This window comes from Scleropages formosus, chromosome 18, assembly GCF_900964775.1.
Source record: "Scleropages formosus chromosome 18, fSclFor1.1, whole genome shotgun sequence".
In the NCBI taxonomy this organism is placed as follows: domain Eukaryota; kingdom Metazoa; phylum Chordata; class Actinopteri; order Osteoglossiformes; family Osteoglossidae; genus Scleropages; species Scleropages formosus.
The window spans coordinates 10,723,064-10,743,682 of NC_041823.1; the positions used below are offsets into that span (position 1 = coordinate 10,723,064).

The window sequence follows — 20,619 nt, forward strand, 5'->3', positions numbered from 1 at the left end:
ATTTGTTCGTTCTAATTGTATGTGAACCAGTTCAGTAAACTGAAGGCTGCCTCATTTAGCGAGAACCAGAATACCAGGTGACTGGGTATCCCTGACGTATCCGATTCCCCTGCAGCACGGGTCCTCGTCACAGCGTCGCTCACACTCAAAAAATCTGCAGGGGCAAATGGAGACGGACAGTAGGAGTCACACAGGCGCTGCGTATGAAATCAAGTAAGATTTATGTCCAGGACAATGGCGTCCGCATTGCAGGAGGCCTCACGGTCACCTTACCCTTCCGTGATGGGCTTCGATGTTACACTGACACGACTGCGCACGGAATATGACACCATCTTCTTAAATGGTACACGGCGGTAGAAGTTCTTCACACTTCCTGCCAGTGTGACTGTAAAAGAAAATCATTTAAATTACCATAGAAAACTAATGTTTTTCTCCCATTTACATGTACTCATATCTAGGCTAGACAGGCATTTGTTAAAATAATGTAACATAAGCTTTTGCAATTATAACTACGTGGGACAGTTAGTGAAATGGAAAACTTGAAGGTTGTGGGTGCGAATCCCACACACATCAGTTACACAGTACCCTTTAACAAGGTACTTTCCCTGAAAAAACTCTAGTAAAAAGCACAGCTGTATAAGTGGTTTGAATACTGCAAGCCAGTATGGAAAAAAGCGTCATCTTACCAAAAAAACATAAGTATTTAATTCCAATCATTTCTGTACAGTCTCTATTATAGACATTAATTAAAATTAGATTAGGAAATTATTTTTAATTCCATTTTTGCAAAGAATTTTTTTTTTTTTAAAAAGCAGTTTAAAAGGTACGAAAGAAGTATCTTTAATAATAGCCATTGTAAAAGAGTCCTGTTGAATAATTATATTTCTGTGATTTTAGTTATTACAAGGCCAACTATTTTCCATTGTAACATGCGCATTCATTTGGTTTCTGTTTTTTAAACTAAAAAAAAAGATCTCTTCAGAGATCCTACAATGACTGTTTCATTAGCTCTTTAGCCCTTACAAGTATTCATTAAAAAAAAAGAACCACGGCAGACACAGTGACATCACTTCCCAGTTATTTCCTGGTGCTCAGCTCTAAAGTGATTAATTCGGAAAACCGGTTCAGGAAAATGCAGAATTTCAGTCATACTGCACTGTAAACACTGACTGTGGCTTCAATGAAAAAGAAAGAAATCGCTCGGTGTTAACTTCTGAACTTGTCCGAAGCAGGATACATGCAGGAGCTGAAATTATATGAAGACGAACTGAATGGCAGCTATGTTCTCCAGCAGAGTCCCGTGATCATTTCAATACCACATGTGCCACATGCAAGCCATAACGTTTCTTTTAAATTTTGACCAGACAAATAAAAAAAAGCTGTCCTTGGCTGGAAAAAGAATGAGTGAGAGTTCACAATGCCTTGTCCAATGTCCCTTAAAACGTAAACATGGTAACTGTTATTTAGCAAACAAATCTGCTATGTCAAGCAGCAATGCACTTGCCTTTTTTCTTCACAGACCTCTGATAAACAAGTCTGCTATACATTAACATTTTCCCTTTCAAACTCTGAGTCTCTGATTCCGCAGTCATTCATTACTGGTGTGTGTGTGACTCACTGAACCTCAGCAAACACGGCGTCTGTCCCATTACTGCTCACACTGCACGTCCTGCATCAGCTTTGACCAGCTCCTCTAGGCCTGCTCTCCGCACCCCTGTGTGATGGGGAAGTCCAAGGTGACGCCACGGCTCTCATTGTCCGCTCAGCAAAATGTGAACAGTGATAAACACACGGGGGGGCGCGGTGGGTTGGACCGGGTCCTGCTCTCCGGTGGGTCTGGGGTTCGAGTCCCGCTTGGGGTGCCTTGCGACAGACTGGCGTCCCATCCTGGGTGCGTCCCCTCCCCCTCCGGCCTTACGCCCTGTGTTGCCGGGTTAGGCTCCGGCTCCCTGCGACCCCGTGTGGGACAAGCGGTTCAGACGATGTGTGATAAACGCACCAAACAAACAGGGAAAGTCTAAAATCTATCCATCTGCCCATTATCAATAACTGTCACTCAGTTATATGCTTCCTTTTTTATATTTTGCTTCTTTAGCAGCGCACCACAATGCAGGGTCATGGTGATCCAGAGCCAATTCTGGAAACAAAGATCACTTCACCGCAGGCCAATCACACACACAGAGTCTCACTCACATTAAGTGCAACTCAGAGTGACCAGTTCAAATGAAACATGCCTTTGTGCTGTGGGAAGAAACCAGAGCACCTGGAGGAAACTCACCAGTACTCCCTACTGTGTCCCATGCCGCCAAACTGAAATACAGCTAAAACTAATTTGCATCTCTATTTCACTTTCGAACATACAACAGAACAGGCAGAAAGATTGACAGCACAGAGTTCAAGGACTCAGCTTTGATTCTTACTCCTTGCTCATTTGTACTGTATACCAGCAGAGGAACACAAAAAAACATCCCATACCGGAAACAATGCCTTCATAATTTTGCACGAATAAGAAAACTTCAGTGCACAACATGCTAAGCCTCCAGTTTTTTACTTTGTTTAGAAGACGCGTCCAGCTGGCATGAACGTTACACCCTCTTCGTGCTGCAAAGCGAGATGGCTGGTGAAACAGGGATTTCCAGGCACGTACGGGCACTGGGACTGGGTGCCACATGGCAGATGGAGGGAGTCCTTGCAGGACAGTACATACTGTTCAGTCAGATCTCCACCAGCACCGTCCATGCCGGCAGCCTCGTAGTTTCAGCCAGGGCTGAGTCACACCACAGTGTGGCCAGGAACAGCTGTGCTGCACTGACAGTGGACTTCATCAGTAAGGATTAAGATCAAGTCTGATATTTTGATCAGGTCACAGAAATTTTTTTTAAAAAAAGTATAACTCCAGGTTATGTTATGAGACCTGATCTAGCCAAGAACCTTTTTTAACAAAAAAAAAAAATAACCAAAACTATGTGCTATCATTAACCTCTCCCCCTTGTGCTTAATATACATATTGGGTCTAAGTCTTAATGTTAAGCATATCCAGTGTGTAGTTAAAGTTGTTTGGACAGATTCTTTTGACACAGGAATCTGATACAGGCATAGTTTTTACTAAACATACATTTACATTTATTCATTTAGCAGATGTTTTTCTCCAAAGCGACGTACATCTCAGAGAAAATACAATGTGTGCATTACATTAGACACACTTAGATGCAGACGTGTGATTCTTAAGTACTGTTTGTTTCTTTCCACTTTCTTTCCATAGAGTAGGACAATGGACAAACGTTTTACGCTCCGTCAACTTTCTGAATCTCTAGGTGTATTGGCCCAGAGAGACGAGCACACACCTATTGTGACGTGTGTAGCTGCTTATGGGCTCAAACAGGTAAGCACTCACCTGTCCTGGTGTAGGCTGACTGTGGGGTGAGGGGCAAGACCAGGCTGCAGGCCTGTCGCAGGGGCTTATCGTAGGCGCCACACACTCGGCTGTCGGGATACAGCACACAGGTGAAATACAGCCGGCTTTCATCCCGCACGTCGGCCAGGTGACAGAACTCCTCCTCCTCGCACTCTGGAAAGCACAAAGCCCTGGGTGAACACTGTATGCTCATTTGAAATATGTGCCATTATTTAAAGTCTAGATAGTTATAGTATATCAGCTAAATTTGATCTTCTGTCGGCTGCCCAAACAGAGGTTGTTAGAAATATTGAGAGACACATGAGATCCTATAAGCGGAGACACTGGCGCGGCAGGAGACACAGATGCGACTACAGTGGAAAGCCTGAAAAACATCAAGGTGAAGTGAAGGCAGTGGCGTAAGTGGTGCTGCTAAGGGGTGAACTATTATGAATTATGAAATGTGGTACTATAAAGTACACTATAAGATATTTTATATCAGTGTTATAAGGGATGAACAGACAGATTACATCTCTCATTCCTTTCTGTACCACTTTATTTGCAGAGTTTATATTATATAAACGTAATTGGCTGAGGGTAAGAGCTGTTGCATGCTGATTGGCCTGGAAAGCTTAGAGCGAGACATGCTGGGGGTCCTCCGAGACGGCGCGGAGCAGCCGGGCTGGCAAGATGCTAACTGAATGTAAGGCAGGGAATGAGGTGTTAGCCAAATCAATTACTAACTATGGAGGGCAAGGAGTGAGCCGAAAGGATGTCGGACAGTGTGGTCGTTAGCTGGGGGTTCACTGAACTGATATATGTGATACTGCGTGTACGTCCCACCATTGGATGACTGGAAAAATATTCACTATTAAGTATGCTGCCAGCCAAATTAGCCTGTGTGTATTAATAGCCACGGTGCCTAGGGTTATATGATCATTTTGCTGACCGAAGGAAAGGAGGAGCGGTATTACGTTTGAGACACCAGCGTTCAGCTTGCTCTGCTGAGTACATGTGCTTGAAGATGAGATACTTTAGGCTGGGAACATCCCGATTCGAATCGACGAGGATAGCCGCGCTGTCCGCCGCAGAAAAGGCTTCCTTAACTTCCTCTGTAGAAGACAAATAAAAGTCCCGAAAAGAATGCCATAAATTTAATTTGTCTGATAAACATGGGAAAAACATCACAACATTTAAACAATATCCACATCGTTCTTTCCCAAGCTCGGCAGGTCGGGCCAGGTCATGCGTAGTGTTTGTATTTTGTCAGCAAATTAAGGGTTTAACTGAATCGGTCAGTCCCCAGATTTAATTAATTTAGCCTCCACACTGCGTTCTCACGTACCCGGCCGATTCCGGAGAGTTAGGATAATATCTGACAATCAATAAATCACTTCATGTCTTTACAGAATGATAAGAGAAACATAATATAGAAAAATTTTCAGAGTGATAATAAAATATGTAAAATATCTACAAACGGAAAGTTTTTAAGCTGTATCCTGTAAAGAATCTATTAAAGCTGAGTAAATCACTTTTTCTCAAGGTTACCTGATATCAGGGCTGCCGAGGTCCCCTGAGGAGTGACACCCAAACAGGCAGCTGAAGACTTTTGGCGAGTGGCCAGGTCTGAATCTGAAAAAATGGTTAAAAGAGCATTTTTAAAAAAATCAGAGTAGAGTTTTAAGGACCAAGGAACACTTACAGTTCACTGCTGTGTACTGTAGAAAGTACTCATTCAACATACCATTCCAGAAATAAATGCGCTGGAACAAAATGATTGATGCCTGGTAATCTGTTTTGTTTTTGCTCGTTGCTGGCAAGGCTGCATCAGCTAAATTGAAGAAAAAAAACAAATTATTAGACAATGTAAATGTAGGCAGTTGCAAACACGGGAACTAAAAGGCAAACAAGAGAACTAAAATAACAAACAGGCAATTTTGCAGTGTAGTTCATATCCTTCCCATTCTTTAAGGAATAATTAGTGTGATTATGCACAAATGTTGTCATATGCTTTGGCTCCCATGAACCTCTGGCTGGACTCAGGATCAAAAAAATCCCCATGTGGAAGCTCTAATCCTTGAATAAAATGTGAAACACAGTACAATCAAGACACAAAAAATGAAGGTTTTGACCAGAACAAAGATAAGAAGCAATAGCAGAAGTTTAACAGGGGCTTTGCATATTTGATATATTGAAATCGATAGTGAATTGGATGGGTCTGGCCAGTTGCAGCCCAGCACAAAACCAGTCTGACTCGGTGACTCAAGCTTACTGATGGTGAAGTTGTGCCCTCCAAAACTGAAGAACAACTGTTTCCTCAGCTTGTTGTATTGGACTCCCGCCCCACAGGCCTGTCTGGCCCCCTGCGGACCCATGAAGTCCCAGTCTGTATCACTGCACATGAATGCATCCGGATAGCTCAGCAGCCCGCACATGATGGTGCCTGAGAACATAAACACATGGCAACCAAAAAACCAGTCAGTAGCACAGTCAACGATGTAAAGAACCTCATCCCAACAGACACAGAATCCCCAGGAAAGGATAAGTGTTAATAAACGCAAAAAAAAAAACGTAAGGGACCGAAAGCCAACCTCCGTTGAAGATGTTCTGGTTGAGGATGAACCCATCACAGCAGCTATCATTGCTACAAGCATCTAGACAGAAGCGGTGGACGTCAGTCAGTGTTGCTCCCTCAGCCGCAAACACCACGGTGCGGTAGGTGCCAGAGATGACCTTTCTGAAGGCCTGCTTCTCAAACGTCTTCTTGGCTTTCATGGTGAACTCATGACCTTCGTTGAGAGCAGGACAACAGGAGAATGAAAAGGATGGGGTATTAAGGGGCTACTCTAGAGATAACTCCATACTAATAGCACTCGAGACGCTGGGAGATAAATCCCTGCGTTAAAATGCATGCAGTCTCACTGTCCCTTCGAATAATTTCCTCACATATGAGAAAATTAATATAAAATATGATTGTGTCTATGGGACCTGAGAATTTAAGAAAGTTTACATTTTGCAACAGACTGCATCATCCGTCCATCCATCATCAACAACTATTTGTCCAATGCAGGACTGCAGTGGGCTGGAAAATATCATGGAAGCTTATGGTATGAGGTATGAGGCAAGGTACACCCCGGGCAGGACGCCAGTCCATCAGAAACAATAAGGGAAACCTAGATTCCCCCAGTTCAAACAAGTCTTGGGTTGAAGGAGATAACCCACGTGAACACGGGGAGAACACAAACTCTGAAGACTAAACCAGGTCTGAACCCACACACCCTTTAACTGGACTCCCAAAAAGTTTACTGACGTACACTATTTAGTTATTTTGACAATATCTGTATATTTTCACTTAAATATGGATAATACCAGATATACAAAAGTATGTACCTTTCTTTTTCAATACCACAAGACCTCGTCTGGTCCCTACTTGCACCTTCAGCAAACAGCTGAGACTCTGGTACATATCTGCCCCAGCATTTCCCAGAAACCCTTTGCTCTGTAATTGGAAACAGCACAAGGAAAAAAATCATGCAGAACAAAAACGAAACTGCAACAAGGACACAAAAAAATATATACAACAAGACTGTATGAGTTTAACAGTCTCTTGGCTTCAGGTCTGTGATATGCTGAAAATATAACATTTATTTTACCAAAATATCAAAAAGATATGGGTGCAGGCTGCAGTGTAAGAAAATAAGAGGTTGGAAGTTTCTGAGTTTCTCTCACTCAGAACTGCTGGATCACTCTCAATACTCAAATGTTCTTTGGACTTACTTTTCCACTGATCTCCTATGTACTCAATAATCATGTATGATGTTACGGTTTAAAAAAAAAAAAAAACTATATGCAGCTACTCATGTAATGTATACCAGTTTATATGGTGGTATGAGAGAAATTGACTGTACTCAAGAATCATGTGTCTGCATCTAGGTCTCTGTCTGCTGTATTATTTTTTGAGATGTATGTCACTGGAGAAAAGTATCTAGTAAATGAGTAAATGTAAATGTAGGTACTTTTCCAGAGGCCTCGCATCTGATGTTGGATTCATCTGCACCGTACAACTCGCAGTGAGCTCGATCTCCTTCAGCGAAAAGAGCCAGGTGATGGCAGGAATCATCCTTTGCGCAGTCTAGATGTGGAAAAACAGAATTTAGCACAAAGCTACTGTGCATATACGCATTTCCCAAAAACTTGGATTTTGACACACTGCGTAATGTTGGGCAGCAGGCGGCATGGGTGGAACCACCACCTCTGGACTCTGAGGTCATAGATTTGAATCCCATCTCCTGCTGAAACGCCCTTGATCAAGGTACTTACCCTAAACTGATAAGGCAAAAAATTATCCAGCCATAAAAATGGATAAATCACTGAAAGCTGCTTTGGAGAACAGTGTCAGCTAAATGAATGAATGAAAATAATAATACTGATGGCAAAGCTTAACTCTGCTGTACGTTAAAGAAGGAATCACAAGACATGGCGCATTCCAACAGACTGACCAGAGACACATTTCCTGGTCTGGTTTTCAATCCCTTCCTCCAAGGTCTCTGAGCGCAGAATGACAGCATCTCCTGCTTCAAGCACCCACTGAGAACTGGGCACAGTTTCAAACTTCTCCAACACTGCATTTACAGGAAAAATTGTCTGTAAGTGGCATTTAAACACATTGGTGTGAATTAAGAAATGTTAATTCAGGTTGTTTGACAACCAAACTCATTTTTTTTTTTTTTACCTGAAACTAAATAAAAATAAGCATTACATTTACAACGACATTAAATCTACATGATGTCCTGGTAGGCCTGTAATTTAAAATGACAAACACTGGAGGAAACAGGCATCCATCCATTATAAATGTTGATGGCCTTACATTTCATCTCAGAACGTTTCTGTACATTTATAATGGAGAAATTCACTAGGGAAACCAAGTATTGACGCACACAATTTTGAGTTGCAAACTTACACTGCTTATGTCAAAGTACATCATTAAATCAAAATAATAAGAATGAAAGCAGTAATTTAACATGAATTAAGTGGCAATAACGGACATCTGGATGTGGTCCCCACCTCTGCACTGCTGCTCAGTGAGGACATCCATGGATGATGTCCACAGCAATTGTTCACCGCCACGGGAGACACACACCCACTTCCCTGTCTGGGTGTCCTGCTGAGCTGCCTGGAAGTCTCCAGAGGAGGTGCACTTCAGGGCACTGCGCTGGCACTCGGTAACACCTGTGGCAGGTCCACCCACACCCACACGGTCAGACACTTGGTCACACAAGCGGGAACACGGTCACATCCGTGTGCAGACACTTGGTCAGCCATATACATAAATGCAACCCCGTTTGAGATACGTCCAGTGAGGCAGGTAAAAAAAAAAAAATAAAAAACATAAATGAACAGGATAAACAACAAATTAAGCCCAGAAAATGAATCCAAATTGCTGAAGGGTTCCTGTTTTACTAGATATTTAACCTGAATTGCTCAAGGACAATATCAGTGGTATAAAGTGGATTAGAACTGTGAACTGTTTTGGCTGAAAACATTAATTAAAAACACTTTATTAACACCGGTAACCTACAGTGTGTATCCCTGTACGTCCCGAGAGCAGCAGTCGACGTGCCAGCAGGACACTCGATGCAGAAATCCTTCCCCTCCTGGTCTTGGTAGGATCCCAGTGGACACAGAGTGCAGACCTCACCATTGAGGAATGTGCCGGATGGACATGCGACTGTCCATGGAAGGAAAAGATTATACAGTCAGAGGACAGGGGGCTACTGGACCGCAGTCTGGATTTCACATCACTGTTATTAATAATGCTCTGCTAATGTAAACTACATTGGAAAGTGCTCATGAATTAAAATGACAAACACTGGAGAAAAGAGGCATCAAGTATTAACGGCACTCCAATATACACTTCAGTTGCAAACATACCAGCAAATATTTTGTTTCCATGAATCCCATCCTGTATATGTTGTCATTAAACTAAAACTTTGACATAACTGGCATACAGGAAAATTAAAAATTTGAAGTTTTACAGAGAGGTACTGATCTCATAAGTGGACACACACACACACACAAACAGACACTGGGTGTATTGATTGCTTCATAAACAGAGTGCGAGACCTTCTGTGTGATGACAGCTGTGACAAATCTCTGCAGTTCAACTCACAGACCACCTCCTTTCAGGTATAGCAGTAAAAAAGGACTAAGATCGCTTCCAAAAATCACACATACCACATCCTGTGACTCCAGGAATGCGCCGGTACCCCCGTGAGCAGGTGAAGTTCAGGACTGGAGCAAGAACCACAGCAGAGTCAGATGAGAAGATGGATGGGTAGGAGCCGCTTCGGATCAAGTCCACCAGGCCTTCCGTCAGCCTCCCACGGCTGAAGGCTGCATCTGAAATGAGAATGTAAAGTAATACTAGATCTGTGGAAATGACAGCATCATTAAATATGTACATACACTAATTGACCAGGGGGTAGCATGGTGGTTCAGGACATATGCCTCAATATCACGAAGGTAGTTGTTTCAAGTCCCACTCTAGAGAAGCACTTGACCAGGCTTAAACATACGAAATACACAACTATACCTGGGTAGAATAGGTAAAGTTGGTTATTGGTAAATGTGTAAGTTGTCTTGCAAGACAGAACCAGCAAAAACTAATTGCAAATTAACAATGAATCAGTTGATTTAAATTTACATTGCTTATATTGTAGAGGGTGCTTTCCAAAATAACTCACATGACAAGTGCTTAGTATCCAGGCACGATAAAAAGTACACTAGGGATACAGAATTTAAGATTAAGTACTGACATGTAATTTTGATGGTCCTTACCAATGTCATGGAGGTCAGGCAAAGCCTCAACAGGAAGGTCAGAGAGCTGAGCTCTGCGTGTGATCAGCACCTCGAGTTTGTCGTCGCTCACACAGTCCAGCAACACAGACGACTCGTCGCAGATGGACACGGTGTTAATCCCTCCTGAGTAGACCGACTGAAGGGCGAGACCAGTTAAACAGGGAACCAGTGGAGTAACGGACTTCAAAAAAACTGCACTGGTACAGTAACAAGTGTATGAGTTGTGTTTCCCTTTCATCGTACGTTATGTGTTGGACAGGAATAAACACAATCAGACATTATGTAGATGGACAACTCGAAGGAAACACGCCACCATCCTGATGATGGAGAGCTGAGGTCTCTGCTGCGCTCGGGGGGAGACTCAGCTTGAATGCGGAAGAGCCGTACCTGCAGGCTACACAGGCCCTGGGCCCTAAGGTCCTGTAGAAGAGAGTGCCTGAGAGCTGGACTCTGAGAGCTGCATGGCTCCTGACCTTGGGACAGGGACAGCTGGAGCAGGATGCTGGACTTGACTGCCTGCAGGCCGCCGGGCCCTGCCGGAGACACGGGGAAAAGCAGTCAGTCCCGCAGGGCATCACCGGGCTGCAGTCAGATTTTGCTGCACATTCAGCAAGCAGCACCATCACTAAAAACTGAACTAGATCAGACTCACCTAAAGCGGCTACATTTAGGGACACCCTGGACAAAAAGAGAATTGTGGCAATCTGTTTGATGGCCTGTCATCAATTAAATGTTTGGACAGAGGGTAGCGTAAGACAAGAAAATCTCAAACAATAAACAGAAACGTATAAATAAAAAATACAAAGAAGTGATAGTCCAAAGTAAAAAATACAAATGTAATATTAATACAAGTGTGCGTGTATGTATATATATAAAGATACAAAACAGAATTCAATGAGAAGAACACACGAGCTGAGTGTGATATTGTTTTAGCAGCAAATGTAACGTTGAGTGAAGAGCTGGTGAAAGCAGCTCTGTGAGAGGTCTTTCAATATAATATCTTCATTGCAAATATTTCATATTCCCAAGATGGAAAAACAGCCCAACTGTGCACTCTGTGCGCTGCCACAGAGTTGAGGAAAAAACACCCAGTAAACTGTACAAAGTAAACATTGTCACTAACCCCCTCACGGTCTTCTACCGCCAAACCCAGGAGGCTGGAGAGTGAAAATACGCAGGGCCAGAACTCCAATTAGTTGTCTAAGAACTAAAATCATGTTTAAAAAGTAGGGGGTGGGCATGTTATTTTTAACCAGTGTACTTTAAGTATGCAGAGAGAAGTACAACAACGTGTGGGAAGAGAGCTGCTTACAGCATCTGATCCCCGTCTTCTCGCCAGCACCATTTTTTGGTGATCCTCTGACAGTTTCCAATTTCTGGACTTATTGCGGCGACAGCCTGACAGCTCATCGCTCCCTAACTGATCGCAGTCAGCATACAACGACAGAGAAGCAGCTTCACTTGTGGAGCCAAACTGGACTTCGCACCAACAAAGCCTTGATCTCTGAGCTATAACGAGCAAATGAGACAATCTGATTTTAACATAATTCTGCACACCCACCAGAAAGACATCTACATCCACATTTATTAATTTGGCTGACGCATTTCTCCAAATTGACATAGAGCTCAGTAAACGTAATAGTTACAGCTACTGCTTTTGGACCCAAAAATGGCAGGTCTCAGTCTCACCTCTAGCTGTAGTACCCTTGAGCAAGGTACTTACCCTAAATTGCTCCAGTAAAATTACCCAGCAGTACAAATGGGTAAATAACTGTAAAGAGATTAACATTATAAGTTACTCTGGAGAAAAGCATCAGCTAAATGAATAAATGTAAATAAAAGTGCAGACAGAGGGCTTAGATAATGTGCACACAATTACTGGAACACAGCTGGTTTGTAAAATGCAGCTGTTATAGCGTGCATATTCTAGACATTACCTATTGGTCACATGAAAAATGATCTCATCTTGTGTCCGGTGGTGAATGCCAGTGCTGCTGGGCTCACGCCTTCAAGAAAGAGCTGCTCGGCAAGGGGTATAGCTTTAACCACGTCACGGTGGAAATGCTCCATTAAAGTACAACAGCTCCTTGATTAAATTCACATGAGGTGTGATTTGGGAGAACAAGACGACAATTTCTAGATCAAACCAGAAACCAAACATCTGGAACCCCAAAAATGCTTCATACTTTGCATAATTTTTGAAAGTACATCACAAGAATGTGTACCATACCATTAATTATGTTCTCATCAGTGAAGTACAGTTGGTGTTAACAAGCTGCAAAGTGTTAAGCTAGCAGGTGTGTGCACTTAACATCCCAACAGTAGCATGTATTTACTCTGGCACGCGTGAGGGAGCGGAACATCTGACACCCATGTTTTGGTGGGAACATCACACAGGAATTCGCTGATAGGAAGTGCGTTGTGGTAACCCTGGTAGCACCAGAGCTGGCAGCGCTGCCTCCGCAGCTCGCCTTCTGGCAGGTCGTCGCAGAAGACGACGCCGTGGGAGAGAAGGGTGTCATCAAGTAGGTATGGACACTGCGGTTCTGAAAAAGGAACAACACAGAAAGGGGAAGCATGTTGAGGCCTGTCAAAAAATTCAAAATGCATTTGGGTGCAGAACTGTGAAGGAGGAGGCCACAAAAAAAAAAAAGACTGAACTCAGCTGTTTTTGCACTCTACTGCTACGTTAAAGACCTGAAAAGCGGTTCCTGTGAGTTCAGTCACTTCTTTACTTCAACGTGATGATGCATAACAATCTGACATTAATACACCATACAATTTTCATAATCATTAAAAATTACAGGGAACAGGTTTGGACTTCTAACAAAGTTTTCATGGAAGACAAAGTTGCATGTGAAAGCTGCATCAAGTACAGTATATGAACAAAAGCATCCAAATGCACATTGTTTGGCTCATGCCTTTGTCCAAGGGGACTACGAAGGATCAATTAAACCATGGATCACAGTAAAGTAGAAGAGGAGATTAAGAAGAGGAAAAATGTGCAATTTTTGTCATCAGTGACAAAAGGGCTCAGTTATTTACATTTATTCATTTTGCTGATGCTTTTCTCCAAAGCGACTTAAAATGTTAAATCTATCAACAACTACTAACCCATTTATACAGCTGGGTAATTTTTACTGGACCAATTTAGGGTAAGGACCATGCTCAAGGATACTACAGCCAGAGGTCAGATTTGAACCTGTCACCTTTGGGTCCAAAAGCAACAGCTCTAACCACTATGCTACCAGCTGCCCCAACAATCCCACTCGTAGCATTAACAGAGGTACCATGGCAGGCCGGGAGATTGCCATCCCTGCGGCCCAGTCTGGTCCCCGGGAGCTCCTGACCGCCCTGCGAGACACACCAGCACTCTGCCTGGTCACACTGCATTGGAGAGAAGAGTCGTCCATCCGCTTGACACTGGGGCTCATAGCCAACCCCAGCCTCCCTTGTGACAACCTGAGCCCTGAGTATCTCGCACCAGCCGGGGCCTGCGGACAGTCATCAGGAAGGGAAGATGAGGCACTCGCAGCAGAGCAAAGCTGTTAACAGAGAGTGCGTCTGATTGTTTACGTTAAATGTCATTTCCCCAGAAAGTTTTTGTTTCCTTCAAGAAGGTCAAAGGATGCACAAACTAGAATGTGTGGTAAGGGTACTTACACTGAAGGGCTCCGCTCTTTCCAGGGGAAGCAGGACGAATGGCCTTTCCAGTAACAGGACTCACACACCAAGCCAGGCCATCTGGGTCCTCAGGCTGCATCACAGAGAACTCTCCATTCTGGAAACAAGATCAGCAAACTTGATAAACAGGATCGCAGAGAGCAGACAACGGTCATGGCTAACAGCAGGCAGGAGGGCTAACAAAGACAACGAGCAAAGTGGAAACTGAGCCAGACCACAGACTCGAATAGATTTCTGCTCCAAAACAATCGACGAGAAGATAAACATACAAAAATGGATTTTCGGACGCACTTCTTGACAAGAAGGGTTATATGAAGTCACTGGCTGGAGGAAGTCAGACACAGATGGAGTCCAGCCAGAAATGAGAGCCTGGGATCGAGCTCGTTGGCATGGGGTAGCACCTGGAAGAGATGTCAGTTTGATCTTGAATTAACTTTAACATCTTAAAAAAAATAACTAAAATATTACTATGAAATTTTGAACGGGAGGAAATATTAATAACAGACCTGTCACTTTTAATTATGCCTATCATTTAGGTTTTAAAATTCAGAATAATCTGTTTAGAAAATGTAAAATATTCATACAGCAGGCACAGTCCAAGCAATACACATACAATAAACCCACAACACAGGCAATATACATGGTACTGTGACACATGCCAACTTACTGACATCCAGTGAAACACTCACACTTTGGCATCCGTGCTCCCCGGCGGGTCAGAGATCCTGCGATATACCTTCCTTCCTCATCAACGCACCAGCACTGGCCTGTTGGTGAAACACACCCACATGTTCAAATGTTAATGCATATCACATTCAAAATATTAAAGGGCGTCATGTCTGACAATTTCTAACAACAGCCATAGAATTACACATCTGCAAATTGAGTGCAACTTCTTTTGGGATTAATAAAGTTCCATCCATCCATACATCTATCGATTGATTCATCCATCCACTTAAAATTAGGGGTGTCCAGCTTGCAGACCACTATAATACAGGCTGCAAGAACATTTGTAAAATTGTGAACATACACTATACCCAGTTTAAATACGATACATTCCATTAAACAACAGAATATAGCTGTAGTTAGACACTCACAGTGCACCCAAATGAAATACAATAATTCAAATCTTTCAGTCAAGAGCTTTAACATGCAGTATGTCACTATGACACAAATGGCCCTTGGACCAGTTCACAGTAATGATCCAAAAAGGCGGATGCCCCTCCTTTAAGTGCATAACACAGCGAGATCTGGCAGGAAGCCTTCAGTGGATGCTTTTAACGGCAAGAATGCAGTGAGACTGCGGAGACCTGACCTGAGCTGTGGTAGCACTGAGCGGGGAGCCAATGGCCGCGGGCGTCGCATTGGGGGCGGTACGGCTGGTACCCCAGCAGGAGACCTTCCCTCTGTTCTCCAGTTGCAGCCCGATGATGACGCCAGTAGAACTGCAGCGCTGTGGAGGGACAGGACAGTCTTGGCAGCAGGTCTCAAATCACTGCACTGTCACTATGAAGATTCCCCAGCAGCATGTATACTGAATAAAATCACATCTATAAACTTGTACTGAATGTAGGTATGCAATAAAGTTCAGGGGGAACTGAATCAAGACTCTGGTCACATCAATTCTGCTGAGCCAGTATGGGAAGGTCCATAATTCCCAGAGTGATTTTACGTTCTTGTTTTGAGCTATGTTGGGACAAAATGCCACACAGCTGCTGATATACAGGTGTGAAGGAGTATGTTTGACTTTGGAAATGTGTCATAATTCTACAGACTAGAGTTGAACATTACTTTTTCTAATAGAAAAGTAATATTCAATGTAATGTTCAAAGTAATGTTCTGCTCTAATAGAGAGTGGAGGAGAGGGAAAAAGAAGAAAGGAGGACGCACTGGAGTGGACAGCGAGGCGCAGGGCGGAATTAGCGGGACTAAGCAAGCGCTCAGCCAAGAAGCTCCCAGGAGAAACGTCACTCTGAAGCTCCTCCCGGGTGAGGCCCAGGCCCTTGGCCAGCAGGAACCCGTAGCCCAGAGGGAAATGGGAGCTGTTGGAGATGGAGATCACCTCCTCAGCTTCTCGCAGGAACTGGTCCACCTGGCGGCTCACAAGGGAGCACGGGCCTGGACCTGGAAGAGGAGCAAGATGTCCCCTCAGAGCCAGAGAACATTAGAAAAAACACTCATTCTGCTCATTTTTTCTGCCTGGGGATTTAACAGCTGACTGCGTCAGGATAACTTGGACTTAAGAATGGCATCTTCCAGCGAACACGAGGAAACAGACGAACAGGAACTTGTTAACCCTGGGGGTTCTCACTCACAGTATGGAATTTGGTTGGCTGCTGCCTTCGTGTCTGAGATCATGTCATTGGCCTTATTGATGCACCAGCACTGGCGGAGGTTGAAGTGCGCCAGGGGTGTGCTGAAGTCCGAAAGTTTCCCCGGGTAGGTGGTGGCATTGCTGTGGAGCAGCTGCCATAGTGATAGGGGGTTCAGCAGCACCGAGGGTCCACCCACTATCTCAGGATCTCCTTCCAGAATCTCCTGGGGGATGTCACTGAAGTCAGTGTACTGGGACAGGGCAGGGAAGACTCTCTGGTGTCCCGAATCAAACAGCTCCTTGACAAACTCCTGAAAGGATGCCATAGCGGCAGGCCTGGTTGCATACTCCCTGATGGTGCCAACGAGCTCAGGGACAGGCAGTGGCCTCCCGCCGTTGTTGAGGCTGACCCATTCTTGGTAGAACTGGAAGGCCTGCTCCGGGGGTCCATCGCACTGGATGTCATGCCAGCTACCATCCATATTACAGCGGGGAAGGTAGACTTCGGAGACTCGGGACACTGCAGATGGATCTGAGAGCAAGGACTGAACCACGCTCAAGAACCGCTGTACCGCTGCCACCTGGCAGTCCGTAGGACCTGGAAAAAGTGTTTCAACACTGGTGAGTTTTCATTACTATTCAGTGCCTACAGTGTACACAATTGCAGCCTCAAATATAAGATCTAACAGACAACTTTTTCAGCTTCTACACTGTGTCAAATTTAAGAACCTTTCATATGATACAAACTGTCTCACTGACTAAAGCAGCAGCAAGAGTTTTGGACTCGATGAAAGAATTTAGTTCTCAAAGATTTGTCTTCATTGTTGTTCATGAGGGTATTTGTTACCTGTGTCCTGAGATGCCTCCAGAATACATGATGGGATCAAGAGTCACTCAACAGTTATGATAATAGCAGAAAATTACACTGAAGCTACTAGGGGAATTTCAAAATGGAATCTACTAGATGACTGAGAACTCTCCTGTAAGTAACACAGATGTTCGATGGAATCCAAAACGCTCATAAATCACCTAATTCCGTGACGTTTGAAGCATAAAACAACGTGCTGATACAAGTACAAAAATGTCTCACATTGCTTAGTTTGGCCAACAACAATGAAGCGGCGCTTCCCTCCCTTGCTGTCCAAGCAGAAGCAGTTCTTCCCTGAGCACTGCAGAGGGGCGAAGGTCCCGTCAGCCTCGCACTTCGGGATGAAGAGCTCCGACCCTGCAGACAGGCTGGCTTTCAACATCATGGCTGCCTTCCGCTCTTTCTCACACTGTGAAGGACACCTGGGCCTCTGGCCCACCAAGCGCGTTTCGGCAACCTCCAACCCCTGGGGGTCGACACACCAGCACACTGGTCCTTGACACTGTACCTCCTGGTACTGCCCAGAATCTGTGCAGCGGGGCACGTACAGAACCTCAGGGTCTCGCTTGCAGGCACCCTGCCGGGAGCTCTGGAACGCAGCCCGGAAGAGAATGCCCAGTTCTGTGCTGTCCTCTGCCTTCGAGAGGATGATGATGTCTCGCAACGTGGTAAAGAACTGCTCGTTCTCCAGTGTCGTTCCCAATAGCTTGATAAGATTCTGGTTATTCTTCAAATTGATGGGCCGGCCAAAAGAATCTTGGATTTCCTGGTCCAAGTTCACGTTCTCAGGCCTGGAGTCCATCTCTGGGGAGAAAACCTTGGCCAGCTGAGTGAGGTCACTGCCAATCTCCATGAGGCCCACTTGGTCGAATGCCTGCCTGAAACTAAAAGTACCCCTCAGTCCAACAGCACCAGTGAAGTTGAAGTTCCCAGCATTTTTCAAGAACTTCCCTCCAAAGAGGTTTTCCTGCAGCCGTTTTGGATTAGTGGTGACAGACAGGGCTTTGAGGGCCAAGGCTCCTGTAGGGAACATGCCTTGAATGACCTCAGAAAGAACATCTCCCATGTCAAACTGCTCTGTCTGGGGCACCGAGCGAAGCAGGCCAGACTTAGCCAACAGTTCCTGTACTTCTGGGCTACAGAGGCTCAAGGGAATGGGGTCTCTCTCCCTGTCCGCCTGTTTCCCCGAGAACATGTCCAGTGGGCTTAAATCATCAGATGGACCAAGGAAGATCCTGGAGAGGGCTTGTCGTCTCTCTGAGGGACAGCCTCTTCCTGCAGCTCCTGAATAAATGAAGGAACCAAAAGGTCTCATTGGTGGAAAGACTTCATCTACAAGTGAAAGAGGTCTTACTGTGTTCAGCCATGTCTCCTAAAGCCTGGATGGGCGTGTGAAACACTCACTGCAGTTGGGTGGCCCGCCACGTCGCCGGGTTCCCAGAACCTCACTCCCAGAAGAGTCTACACACCAGCACTGACCACCAGGCTGGCATTGCACGGGCTTGTAGGTTCCATCCGCATCACAAGTGGGGACAAACACGTTCCCTGCTTTCAGGCTGGACGATCTCTCACTTTCACACCTTGACGGACCTGCAGGGGATAAGCAAAATACACACACACACACACACACACACACATAGGAAAACAACAATTACACCCTAATTTTTATTCAAAATGAACCTGAGCCTATTGAGGTCATGGAATCTATACTCCATAAAATCCAAAAAAACACTTAGAGAGGTATACTTTGATTTCAGTTTTTGCGGAATACTTGATGGGAAGCCTGCAGCCAAGTTAGAAGCCAGGTAAGTCCCCAAAATTGTTATAACTCAGTCAGTGTGACTTCTCTGACTTCTGCATAGAAACACTTACATCGAAACTTGCCACTGATAGCCAGCTGCAGAGCCAGGAATCGCCTCTGCAGGACACGGTATATATTGGACTGAGAGAAGGAGAGACCGGACTGTGTGCCCGAAAAGGCTGTGTCGTATACCTCGTCCAGCAGCAGTTCCACACCTGAGCAGAGGGAAGAGCAGCATCTTGACCTTTCCAATAGTTATCCGACAATTTAGACATTAAATGAGATGTAAACACAATCTGTAAGGTCGATATGGACAGGATCAAAAACTATTTCCTCCAAGTAGTTAGACCTGCTGCCATTGAACCCAAAGTTTGCAGGTTCGAATCCCACCTCTGGCTGTAGTACCCTTGTGCAAGGAACTTACCCTAAATTGGTCTGGTAAAATTACCCAGCTGTATAAATGGGTAAATAATTGTAGGTAGATTAGCACTAAGTCGCTTTGGAGAAAGGTGTCAGCTAAATGTATATGTATTTCTTGCAGAGCTTCTATTTCCAGTCCTCCCACACCTACAGATTCTGACCTGTATTAGGCATCTCCCTGCCAAGACTATCGGCACAGAAGCAGTAGCTGGAGATTTCCGGAAACAATCGCCTGAAGCCGCTGAATGTCTGGAACAACTCTGGTGATCTAAGACAGAATGCAAAACAAGATTCAGCTTAGTAAAACAGCGCAACAATACACTGGCTTGCATAGTTTTACTAGTGTAGCACATGGTTATCGACTATGTTGTATTAAGACACATCTTAATTGAAGCTAATTATGACAGCAAGAGATTTTTCTAAAAGCCTTATATGCATTTCTGAAAAAGTGCAGAAACTTTGTTTTTCCTTTTCTCTCTTTAACATTTCACAAGTGGGAAATATTTGGCGTTTTGTGGTGTTATAAAAAGAAAAACATATATTTTTCCAACAATTCTAAGGTCTGGAAAAAAGCGTTTAATTTCACTTTGGCTTTGTCGTTCCATTTTATGACACATGGCTTGAACCACACTCCACTTTTCAGTGACCGAGACGTATACGCAGGAGCCAGAAGCAAAAAAAAAAAGTTGGGTCCTGCCAATAGGCAGTTGAGCACGGAAGACGAACGATGACAGTTTAAGAACAGGTCAGGGCCAGGGGCGTACATCGCAGGCCATTGCAGAACCCGGCCGGCCCCGCACTTCAAGCGTCAGGGGCCTGGCTATTATCCTAGAATCCTCCAGCTCCCGGCTGGGTCTGGTGCACGGAGGTCTCTCCTGAACTTTGTCATCATCCCAACACATCTTCCAGCTATCCGCGCTGCATAGTTTGGAAGTCATTCCCGCTATGTCTGGAATCTCACAAATCAAAAGGGGGATTTTATTTTCTTTCTTCACCACTCGTTGTGCTTCCCCTATAAAAAAACTGGAATGTGTCTTTTAACCATTGTTTTCAAGGTAACGCTGTCTAAAGAACAAACGATACGGTATTTCCCCAAGCACCTTGGAACTCATTTTATTCACTCGGCCACTTATATATTTCCATATCTTCTGTACGCAGTCATCCGCAGAACTCTCTCGTAAACATAATGAGGAAAACACACAAACTTCCACAAAAAGCAAGACTTCATCTCGGAGGATTTCAAAATGAGCTGCAGTGCAAGACTCCTTGTTTGTGCGTGA

General features: G+C 44.4%; 1 protein-coding gene across 1 annotated transcript in view; it reads right to left on the bottom strand.

Annotated features, from left to right (window-relative positions):
* Positions 1 to 20,619, bottom strand: part of tg (thyroglobulin) — a 38,411-nt gene that overhangs the window by 15,623 nt on the left and 2,169 nt on the right. The window contains exons 6-33 of the mRNA XM_018762767.2: positions 19,501 to 19,607; positions 18,991 to 19,134; positions 18,523 to 18,708; positions 17,341 to 18,402; positions 16,252 to 16,848; positions 15,827 to 16,060; positions 15,252 to 15,389; positions 14,626 to 14,703; positions 14,228 to 14,337; positions 13,916 to 14,033; positions 13,543 to 13,746; positions 12,589 to 12,798; positions 10,640 to 10,785; positions 10,232 to 10,388; positions 9,629 to 9,793; positions 8,973 to 9,122; positions 8,459 to 8,623; positions 7,894 to 8,016; positions 7,411 to 7,526; positions 6,785 to 6,893; positions 5,986 to 6,183; positions 5,667 to 5,837; positions 5,139 to 5,225; positions 4,943 to 5,026; positions 4,369 to 4,506; positions 3,395 to 3,568; positions 274 to 385; positions 75 to 154 (exon numbers count right to left, since the gene is read on the bottom strand). Of these exons, the coding sequence (XP_018618283.2) occupies positions 75 to 154; positions 274 to 385; positions 3,395 to 3,568; positions 4,369 to 4,506; positions 4,943 to 5,026; positions 5,139 to 5,225; positions 5,667 to 5,837; positions 5,986 to 6,183; positions 6,785 to 6,893; positions 7,411 to 7,526; positions 7,894 to 8,016; positions 8,459 to 8,623; positions 8,973 to 9,122; positions 9,629 to 9,793; positions 10,232 to 10,388; positions 10,640 to 10,785; positions 12,589 to 12,798; positions 13,543 to 13,746; positions 13,916 to 14,033; positions 14,228 to 14,337; positions 14,626 to 14,703; positions 15,252 to 15,389; positions 15,827 to 16,060; positions 16,252 to 16,848; positions 17,341 to 18,402; positions 18,523 to 18,708; positions 18,991 to 19,134; positions 19,501 to 19,607 (5,363 nt within the window). The remainder of the gene's footprint in view (positions 1 to 74; positions 155 to 273; positions 386 to 3,394; positions 3,569 to 4,368; positions 4,507 to 4,942; positions 5,027 to 5,138; positions 5,226 to 5,666; positions 5,838 to 5,985; positions 6,184 to 6,784; positions 6,894 to 7,410; positions 7,527 to 7,893; positions 8,017 to 8,458; positions 8,624 to 8,972; positions 9,123 to 9,628; positions 9,794 to 10,231; positions 10,389 to 10,639; positions 10,786 to 12,588; positions 12,799 to 13,542; positions 13,747 to 13,915; positions 14,034 to 14,227; positions 14,338 to 14,625; positions 14,704 to 15,251; positions 15,390 to 15,826; positions 16,061 to 16,251; positions 16,849 to 17,340; positions 18,403 to 18,522; positions 18,709 to 18,990; positions 19,135 to 19,500; positions 19,608 to 20,619) is intronic.